Source organism: Gekko japonicus, unplaced genomic scaffold, assembly GCF_001447785.1.
Source record: "Gekko japonicus isolate JY-2015 unplaced genomic scaffold, Gekko_japonicus_V1.1 scaffold6731, whole genome shotgun sequence".
NCBI lineage: Eukaryota > Metazoa > Chordata > Lepidosauria > Squamata > Gekkonidae > Gekko > Gekko japonicus.
This window is the reverse complement of record NW_015176639.1, coordinates 1-11030: the sequence shown is the minus strand read 5'-3', so window position 1 is coordinate 11030 and position 11030 is coordinate 1. Positions and strand designations below refer to the sequence as shown.

Genomic DNA, 11030 nt, shown 5'->3' with positions numbered 1-11030 from the left:
CGCCAGGCCCTCTTGTCTTCCGCCGTCCTCTGAAGTTGGCTCAATTTCATGTTCGTTGCATCGCTGACACTGTCTAACCATCTCATCCTTTGCCGTCCCCGTCTTCTTTGACCTTCAATCTTTCCCAGCATCAGGGTTTTCTCCAGTGAGTGCAAACATGTCTTTCAAATGCCGGGAAAGATGCCTGGCTTTAAAGTTTGATGCGAACGTATCAAGCAAGCTAGTACTGTGAAAGGGTCATTATGGCTCCTGATTCTGCCACTTTCTCCAGATACTTGGTGACATATCTCTGCAGGTCTGCTATTGGTTCACTGACTTCAGCCTTTGAGAAGTTCCTGGTGGTGATGCACTGTGCTAAAACTGATGCTGCTTTTGGAAGAGCAGTTCTTCAGAGCCTGTTTCTTCAAGACGACCTGCAGATAACATCAGGTACATGGCTCCCTAGTCATCAAATCACCGCAGACTGTGACTGCAGCCATGAAATTAAAAGACGCCTGCTCCTTGGGAGGAAAGCGATGGCGAACCTAAACAGCATGATAAAAAGTAGAGACATCACCCTGCCAACAAAAATACGCATGGTCCAAGCAATGGTATTCCCAGTAGTCATGTATGGCTGTGAGAGTTGGACTATAAGGAAGGCCGAGTGCCGAAGAATAGATTCTTTTGAACTATGGTGCTGGAGGAGACTCTTGAGAGTCCCTTGGACTGCAAGAAGATCAAATCAGTCAATCCTAAAAGAAATCAACCCTGACTGTTCCCTGGAAGGCCAGATAATGAAACTGAAGCTCAAATACTTTGGCCACCAAATGAGAAGGGAGCACTCCCTGGAGAAGACCCTGATGCTGGGAAAGACTGAAGGTCAAAGAAGACGGGGACGGCAAAGGATGAGATGGTTAGACAGTGTCATCGATGCAACGAACATGAAATTAAGCAAACTTCAGAGGACGGCGGAAGACCGGAAGGCCTGGCATGATCTGGTCCATGGGGTCACAAAGAGTCAGACTCGACTGTGTGACTGAACAACAACAACAGCATGGGACTCTGTCTCAGAGGTCTTAGCTATGCACACGTACAGCATGCAGAATGGCACTTCAGTAGCAGGAGAGGCACGGGGAGGGCACTTAGCACCAATGAGGGAGCACTTAGCACTCACACCCAAGACGGAGCGCATTAGTCCATGCTGTGTGACTAATGTTGTCTCATTTCAAAACACTAACAAGCACCCCATCTCTGGAAGCTCAAGTCAAGGGGGCGCCCATGCGCTGACAGGTGAGCAGGGGTGGAAATCCAGCCCCCCCCCAGCCTGGAGTGCACACCTGGTCCCCCTTCACAAGCCAGGGTGCCACTCCAACAATGCTGGCTCCTGCAGCTGAGACAAGCAGTGTGTGCAATCTGGCACCATCTTGTGGGAGCAATCTGAGCCAGTGCCCTCTGGCACCATCCCCCATGTCATGCAATAGGGAACAATCCCAGGGAAGTGTACCGGAAGCGCCGCCCATGATGGAGGGGGTGAGGGGCACTGTTAGCACACTCTTGGCCAAGCTTGGTATAGTGGCTAAGAGTGGCGGACTCTAATCTGGAAAACTGGGTTTGGTTCCCCAGCACTCATCTGTATGAGGCCAGCTGGGTGACCTTGGGTCAGTCACAGCTCTCCCAGCCCCACCTACCTCACAGGGTGCCTGTTGTGGGGAGAGGAAGGGAAGGTGATTGTAAGCTGCTCTGAGACTCCTTCGGGTACTGAAAAACGGGGTATAAAAACCAACTCTTCTTCTTTTGTAGTTTGCAGGGGCAAAACATCAGCTCCGAGGTTTTGGCCTGCCTCTCATCTCTCCCCACAGCAGGGGGATCCAACCAGGAGCTCTGGCCATGCTATCCCAGGGCCCTTCCACTGTGCTATGGTCTCTGCCTGTTATGTATGCGGCCCGCCACAAGGCGCCCGCAAGAAGTAGAGGAGCTTGGCTCCAAAAGGACAATAGGACCTCGGATCCTAGTCCTCTCCCTAGCCGGCCAATAGGCTCCTTGGCGGGAAATTCAAACCCTCCAATGGAGTGGGAGGCCCGGGGACGGGAGTGTATATAGTTGGCCTTGCAGGGCTGTTGCGTTGTTGTTAAGTACTCAATAAACGTGTGCAACCGCATGTTGTCGTCCGAGTCCTCCGTGCGGCGAACCCAGTACTTTTCATTGATAATGCAGTCTAATGCAGTCCACCTCTGGGAACTTATGATGCAACTTTACTTCGTGAATTATATTCATATTGTATTGATAATGCAGTCTTATTTTGTGGGTTATTGGTTGTATTCTGTTTCAGCTGTGGGTGTTTTAAAGGACTGTAATGGGTTCAAGCAGGTGATTGAATGTGCAGTTGTGCTAAATCAGGGTGCTTTGGGATCTCTCCAATGTCTATGTCTGACCCCTACAGAGATTAGGGCACAAAGAGAAGGACTCTGGGGTTAGCCCCGTGGGAGGGAAACAGGAGCTCAAATATTCAGCTCCACTCATTCCACCTCATCCCATGGATGACCTGCCCCCGGCTCCCCCAGAATACCTCCAACCCACAATCTCCAGCCAGACCACAGCCCTGGGAAGCCCCTCGAATTTGCTACCAGCTTTTCAAGATCTCCCAGCTGGGTCACCTCCCTCCTGTGCAGCAGAGAGCACGCAGCCTAGTCTATCTGATACCCCAAATGCGTGTGTTTATATATTTTTTCTTTTTTTTTTAATAGTTGGATTTTAAGTTTTTTCCCTTTGTTCTTTTTTCTGTTTTTAAAGAAAGAATTAATTTCTTTAAAAAACCGTATGTGTATAAATTCAAAGGTATTTCCAATTTCAATATTTCCAATTTCTCTCAGCCCCGCCTGCCTCACAGGGTGTCTGTGGTGGGGAGGGGAAGGGAAAGGAGTTTGTCAGCTACTCTGAGACTCCCTTGGGTAGTGAAGGGCCATGGGGTAGAAATCCAATCTCTTCTTCTTCTTCTTCTTTGTGTATTATATTAATCATTTTAAGTACTCTGGAGATTGTAATTTGGCTCCCATTGTCTTCAGTACATCATTAATAGAAGTAAATGCACCTGGGAGTGTGTGTATGGCTGAGATACCCCACAGAATAGATCTCAAACTCCAATGTTTCCCCACAAGATTTGCTTTTTATTTTATAGTTCCAGAGATAGCAAAAGAAATGTGTGTTCATACTTTGTTCTCAATGAAGCTTGTCTGTTGATCACCTGAATACACTTGGATTTCATTATACCACTAGAAAGAGTTTTGTATTTGTTTCTCATGGAAACAGCCATTCTTCTATCTGCTTGAAAAATACATGATACTTTTAAAATCTTGCCTATGCTATTGAACCAAAAGACAATACATTAAGGATTTATTCAGAAAACAGGCACAGAAGCTCAGGAGAAAAAGTGCAATGGAATCTGGAATTAATTACTGACAAGAGAAAGATCAAGGCAATCAGTTTGAAATATTTTACATTTAAGGGAGCCTTTCTACACTGCTTGCCTGGTGAGAAACCATGTATACCTGCCATACAACCTTTGCATGCTGAGCAACATTTCTAGGCACATTCTGGGATCCAATTCATGTAACGCACTAGCCTGGACAGTTGGGCTGTACCATTGTCACCTGTGCACTCTTGAACACACCCAATGATTGCCTGTGGCTTCTCATTGGAGGAGAAGGTAGGTAGTGGTAGAAAAGCTGTTTTAGAGAGAGGCTTGGCTGATGTTACTGACTTGCTCACTGAGGAACCCCAGTGTTGCATGGAACAAGGCTGGGAAACCTAGATAGAGGATAGGAAATGTAGAACATTCAGATGAATTAATTGGCAATGGTAATTAAGAAGGCAAATATGCTGGTGCAAAAATCAGAAAATAAAATGTATTTGCTTTGAACTAAATCTCATTGTACCTGGTAGGATTGCTTCAAAATGAGAGCCAGTTTGGTGTAGTGGTTAAGTGCGCGGACTCTAACCTGGGAGAACTGGGTTTGATTCCCCACTCCTCCACTTGCACCTGGCTGGATGACCTTGGGTAAGCCATAGTTCTGATAAGGGCTGTTCTTGAAAAAGAGCAGTTTATGTCAAGAACTCTCTCAGCTGCAGCCACCTCACAGGGTGTCTGTTGTGGGGAGGGGGAGGGAAAGGAGGTTGTAAGCCGCTCTGAGACGGGTTGTGAAGGGCGGGGTATATATCCAATATCTTCTCTTCTTCTTCTTCAAAATAAAAGGGATTGCAGCATTAGAAATAAACAAGAAAGGGGACCCGTGAGACTCGTGGGGGGTGGGAAGGAGAGCTGCATGCAGAGCAGGAGGAGGAGGAGGAGGAAGCAGCAACAGCAGCAGCAGGTAAGCCTTTCGCCCCATCCCCGGACACCGGTGGTGCGGCCTGAGCGGCTGCCAGCCGCCAAGCTAACCGTTTCCCCCCCCATCCCCAGTCTCCTCCACCACCCCCGGCTTTGGCGATGAGGCCCCAGCGGCCTCACTGATCTCCTTCTTCCCCCCCCCGCCGCCGCTGATCTCCTCCTGCCCCTGGCGGTCTCCTCCACCGCCGCAGATCTCCTCCTCCCCCCTCCTCCTGCGGCGAGGCCTGAGCAACTTCCAACCGCCAGCCCGCCGCAGAGTTCCCAGAGCGATCCCTGCACATGCACAGGGAAGGCGCTTTTACTTTTGGGGGGATTTAAATTCCCCCCCTATATTTTTTTCAACTTTTTAGATTTTTGTGCACACCTGGGGACTGCCTCAAGTGTGCAGGAAAATCTCCCTGCCCGCAGGGGGCGCCTGTACAGGGGGCGCCTTTGCTACTAGATAGATAGATTTATTTTAATGAATCAAGAACAGTTGCTATTATAAGAAAAGGGAGAAATTATACAACACTACTGATGAATGTCTGTAACAATGAACTGAAAGTCTGTATGTGGCTTCTTAATTAAAATGAATTTGAGGGAAAAGAGACTCATTTTAGACCAGAGGCCAGTTCTCCCAATCCCTTGAGCCCATAAAAGCATAATGTTTTAGCCAGCAAAGAGCTGACTTTCAGTCATTCTGCCCAGAAGCTGAGCCAAGCGTATACGCGTTGATAAACACAGCACAGTTCAAGTTTTGATGGCTGTTAACTCCTATCTACTGGGAGGGGGGGAGGAGAAATCAGTCTTCAGTGGAAACTGACAGGCATGCGTATGACTAGATCAGCAACATGAATGGCAGTTGGCACAGGGTACTAAATACTCTCAGCTCCCATGATCTATTGGTACCTGCCATCCTGAAACATACTGTCCATTACTCAAGAAGGAGAACAGAACAACTGATTGTTAATGCACAGATTACTACTACTACTACTACTACTACCACCACCACCATTACTACTAATACTACTAATACTACTAATACTAATACTTTCCATTTATTAGTCGGTTTCCCCAGTGGGCTCAAAGCGATGTACAGTTAGTATAGGCAGGGGACTAACAATGTTTGTAGAGGATAGGGAAGACAACATATATTCACAAAAGTGTATCACAAAATGTGTCAGAAATAAAGGAAATTGTTGTTTCTCACACAACCATTTATTGCTTGCAGGTCAAGCACAGATCTGCTGAGTGTACTCTGAGGTCCAGGGGAAAAAACCTGCCTGGAGGCATCAGGGTGGTTTCCCTTCATTAAAGTTTTCCAACAGTCCACTTGAGAAGGTTGTGCTTGACCCAGAATGGCCTTTGTTCTTCATTAGGTGAGTTCCTTTTTGATAAAAGTTTTGGGTTACAGGTACAATAAGCTATGAGCCTCCTTGGTCCTTCAGACTCCCAATCTGTTTGCTTTGGTGCACTTCTCTAGTAGAATTCCTTGTCTAGACAGACCCTCAGGTAACCTTCTAATTCTAGATTTTTCCATTGTATACAACCCTGACTCTCCTGTAACAATCTAACTCTGACCATACTTAGACAGCATGTTCCAGAATGGTACATCTGTGGAATAGTTAAAAAATAATATTGTTAGAAGTAATGTTGCTATAAATTCAAGGGGCTGCAGTGGCTTAGAGGTTAAGACACTGAGCTGCAGACCGGAAGGTCTGTAGTTCGGCAGTTCGAGACCCTAGTGCCACGTGATGGTATGAGCTCCCGTCTCTGGCCCCAGCTCCTGCCAACCTAGCAGTTCAAAAGCAAGAAATAGGTACCGCTTTGGTGGGAAGGCGTTCCACGCACCTCGATGTTCAGTCATGCCAACCACGTGACCATGGAAACGCCTTCAGACAGTGTGGAAACAGAGAAGAGCACCACACCCTAGAGTCGGATTCAACGAGGTTTCGAGCTTTACTGCTATAAAATCAGTGTGGAGACAGCATTTACTGCTACAAGAAGTCACATCCGCTTCTGAGGAAGGATCCCATCTCACTGTCCATTAATCCCTCCACAGTTCTCAGAGATGGACTTGGGTCCTTCTGTCTTTTTCTTTCTTTTAAAATATTACTTATAAATATACAGAGACCCCTATGTCTTTATTGCACTACCACTATTTAAGTTGTTAAAAGGAAAAAAAACAACCCTATTTATTTTCATTTCCTCAGAGTTAGCATGCAAAGGAGAAATTACACACTCGTGACTGAATTCATGCTCACAGGGCTGACAGATATTCCAGAGCTGCAAATCCTCCTGTTTGTGATGTTCATCGCTGTTTATATCATCACCTTGGTGGGTAATTCGGGTGTGATTGTCTTAATCAGATTGTGTCCTCAGCTCCACACTCCTATGTACTTTTTCCTCAGCCATTTGTCTTTCCTTGACATTTGTTATTCATCATCTGTCACCCCTAAGTTGCTAACTGATCTCTTAAAAGAGAAGAAGCTGATTTCTTTTGCTGGTTGTTTCACTCAGCTCTACTTTTATGTTGCATTTGCCACCACTGAATGCTATCTTCTGGCTGTGATGGCTTATGACCGTTATGTGGCTATTTGTAGCCCACTGCTCTATTTAGTTATCATGTCTCAAAGAAAGTGTGTGTACCTAATAGCTGTTTCCTATGCTGCAGGGTTTACAAATGCCTTGGTCCATACAGTTGCTGCTTCTAGACTATCTTTCTGTGGCCTAAAAACCATTAATCATTTTTACTGTGAGGGCCCTCCGCTATTTGCTCTTTCATGTTCTGATGTCAGTCTCAATGAACTGTTGATGTTTGTGTGTGTTGGGTTCAATGTGATATCAACCATGGTTACCATTCTTATCTCTTACACCTGCATCCTGGCCACCATTTTCAAGATCAGCTCTCCCAGGAGCCGTCAGAAAACCTTCTCCACTTGCTCATCCCACCTCATTATCATCGTCATGTTCTTTGGAGGTTTTTTCATCATGTATGGACGTCCTAGCTCTAGGCAAACGCACAACCTAGATAAAGTAGTCTCTCTGGTCTATATAGTGGTTACTCCCATGTTGAACCCCATAATATATAGTTTGAGGAATATTGAGGTAAGGAACGCCTTCAGAAAATTCCTGGGGAGATCTGTTTTCCAGCACATGTGACCGTACTTGTTTCACGACATCAGTTTTCCTTCTGTTATACTTTACCGAGGTAAAACAAAAACACACATAACTTCAGGTAAAAGCAATTCTTGTTGGATGCCAGTCAAAGCATTAAGTCACTTCATATGTGAACATGGATGAGGTGTGTATGACTGAGGAGGCCCGGTGGTTCCACGAGTTTCAAAACACCTGGCATGCTCCAATTTGCCTGGAGAGATAACAGGACTTTTCTTTACTCACCACTCTGTCTTTCTGGACCTTTCTTATCCCACCCATTTGGTGAAGAAAACATTTGTGCACAAGGCAATAGTCACTGGGGAAGACAGGGTGCATGGTGGGTGGGCAGTTGCCTTTGACTGATGATTTGTTGATGATTTTGATGAAATCTTTGGGAACTTCCTGCTCCCAAATCAGGTATAAGGTGTGTATGAGACAGTATGATTCTTATATATGAGACCAATGACGTATGGTTGTATTTTTGTATTATCCAGATTGAGATGGGAAATTATTGCACAGTAATGAATATAGTATCAGAATTATCCCAGGATTCTCACCTGTGTCTTCATAGTGTAGTTATTCTACCATCAGTCATCTGACTCATACAACCATCCAATCAAGATGAACCTGACCAATTACAGAAAGACCTATCTAATTCCCACAGAAATGATTTATGTTGAGGTATTCTAACCGGAAGACATTGTATACATGTTAGGAAACTATTCAAGATGTAGGTAATATAAATTGTAACAACTAATTTTAACATCTATTGTTGGATTTTTTTTGGTGTTTAATACTTAAGAAGGAAGATCTTACACGGGGCACCACTTAACATAATTAAGGAAATGCCAGGATGTGGACATGCCCTAAGGTCACAGGGGGCTAGAAGGAAGCAGAGGCCTGAAGAGCCCTGGGCGAGTTGTTGAGCCATTCTTCTGATTAATGGTGTCTTCTGTGCCAGTCCTCATTTGTCTTATCTATGTTTATAAATTCAAGAATGTTATAGGAGGGAGGGGGAACTGTTGGAGATCATCAACTACACTAAAGCTTCGTTGGCTCTTTTAGGGCTGGCAGCAGAAGTTTCCAGTCTTATCTCAGTCCAAGGGCACAGCAGACATGTATTAGGCTGACTGGTTAATTCAAATCAGAGTCCCCCTCATGGTAATCTTGTTCTATAAACTGAGCTCCTTTAACATTTTCATCAGTAAGAAAACAATGGTTATTCACATTTTATCTATTTACAGCCTGCCTTTCTTGCTGAGACTCAATGGTGATTAAACAGTATAAGTCAAATACAATCAACAAAATGGGACATTGAGTGAAAAAAGCAACATGGTTTGGTTTGCAGAACTCTGAAAATGGAGCTTAATTCATATGATACATTAAATAATGCATAAATCACAAATGATCATACATACGGCAACAAACAGTACATAATGTGTGCAGTAGTATAGTCCACAGTTAAGTTTGCCAGGTGTCCAGTATTGACCCTAACAGTCCAGTATTTTCACTGACTGCCTGTGGGGGGAGGACCCTGAAAAAAATACCAGGCTCCGATCACACCACCGAGGAACTGCGGGCGGGAAGCAAGGCTGTTTGCCCCGGGGCAAACTGATGCGCGTTTGTGCGATCAGACTTCCGCCTGCCTGCCACGCAGTTCCACATGATACTTACCTTTCCCTGGTGGTTTTTTGCACCGCTCCTGCAGCGCAGCGAGACACCTCGCCAATGACTCCGGGATGCCAGACAGATGTGTCTGTCTGATCACATCCCTTTAATCCGCGGGGGAATCGTTTGCCTGCCACAGCTTCCGCTCCGTATGATCGCAGCCCCAGACATCTAAACATCACAAAGCCTGAGTGTGAAACAGCAGTTGCTGTAATGCGCTCAGGCTAGGTGATCTTCCCAGCACAAAAAGCATGCTTCGCACTGTCTGCCCTTAGAGAAGGCAACACTGAGTAGGGATGTGCATTTGGGTGTATCCAAGCCAAAAACATACCCCAAGGTGCTGCCATCTCAATCTCTTCCTGCTCAAGCATCTCTTTCTATCCCCCCAAGACAGTGTGTCTGCCCTGAGCTTCTCACAGGAGGCAGTTCCAGGGAAATCGGCAGCTGCTAGTCAGCATGGGTGCCGCTACACCTCCACAGTCTGGAAGAACTTCCAGTGCATGGAGAATTTCCACTTCACACAGTGCCAGCTGTGCATGGCCCAGATCAGTTGAGGGAGAGACTTGGGTAGGGATGGGCACAAACCAGCTCATGAAACGTTGATTGTGATTAATTTTGGCCAGTTCATTGTTTGCAAAACTGCAAACTGCAGCCCAGTCATGAACCTCCACGAACTTTTAAGGCAGTTCGTGGAGGTCTGTGGGGAGCAAAAAGCATGGGTTTAAATCCCCGCTTTCTCCTCCTTGTGAAAGCCACCAAAACAGCTGAGTGGCAGGAACAGACTGCTCCCATCCGCTCAGCTGTTTGGGCTCTAAACTGCTGAGCCTGCTTGCCCTGGGGCTCGCTGCCCAAGAAAGCCCCTTTAAACAGCTGAGCCATGAGGAGCAAACTTCTTCCCCACTCAGCTGTTTAAAGGGCCTTTCTTGGGCAGCCAGTCCCTGGGGCTTACTGCCTAAGAAAGCCCCTTTAAACAGTTGAACTGATCCAACAATACATTCTGAATACCACCTAATAGTAAAAACTATGGAAAGTGCGGAAACTGACAAATTGACATTGATGTTAAATGGGCAAATTGAAGATTTTGTTGGATTATGGACCATTTTATAATTGGATAAGAAAGAAATTCAAAGGCATGAACTCCTTAATAGTATAATACAAAGAAGCCTTTATGAACTTTTAAAATCTCAGTCTGTATAACGTGAAATGGTAAGTAGAGAAGATTTATATGCAAAAGACTTAGTATTTTTGTTCCTTTCCCCCTTCCCCTTTCCAATCTCTGTATACCCTAAAACCTTAATAAAACATATTTTACAAAATAAATAATAAACAGTTGAACCGCTTGGAGAAAACTGCTTCTCGTGGCTCAGCTGTTTAAAGGGGCTTTCTTCGGTTCAGCTCCAAGCCATTTAAACCAAACAGCTGAGTGGTGGAGTGCCGCTTAAGTATTTTGGAACTATTTAAACCCCTGCTTTCTGCTCCCCATGAAAAGCAGCCATGAAAAGCAGAAAGCATCCCATATGAACTGGTTTGGTTTGCAAACTGACCTCCCAGTTTGTATAATATTGTGGTTCAGTTCATGGTTCAGCCGAACCAAACCATACCAAGCCACATAAATGTGGTTCATGCCTGTCTCTAGACCTGGGTCCTTTCTCAACGACTGCACTGTGGAACCATCTGAAGAAGCACTGCCAGGTGGTGTTTCATTGGGGGCGGGGAGAGTCTGCTGCTGGGGTCACCTTGGGGTCACCACCAGCCAGCCAGGAGGTGAGTCATCTTGTGACCACTTCCAGTGCTGTCACTGAACAATCTCCAGTAGGGAAGAGAGATGAAGTCATGTTAGTCTGTCTGTAGCAGTATAAAA

The 11030-nt window shown here is 45.7% G+C and overlaps 1 protein-coding gene across 1 annotated transcript; it reads left to right on the top strand.

Moving 5' to 3' along the window:
• Positions 1-6562: 6562 nt before the first annotated feature.
• On the top strand, positions 6563-7504 carry LOC107124150 (olfactory receptor 5F1-like). Its single transcript, XM_015427540.1, has one exon. It carries the CDS (start codon positions 6563-6565, stop codon positions 7502-7504), a length of 942 nt encoding a protein of 313 aa, XP_015283026.1.
• The last annotated feature ends 3526 nt before the right edge of the window (positions 7505-11030 follow it).

Coding starts and splice junctions, on each gene's coding strand:
- LOC107124150 (XM_015427540.1), top strand. CDS start 6,563: ATGCAAAGGAGAAATTACACACTCGTGACTGAATTCATGCTCACAGGG.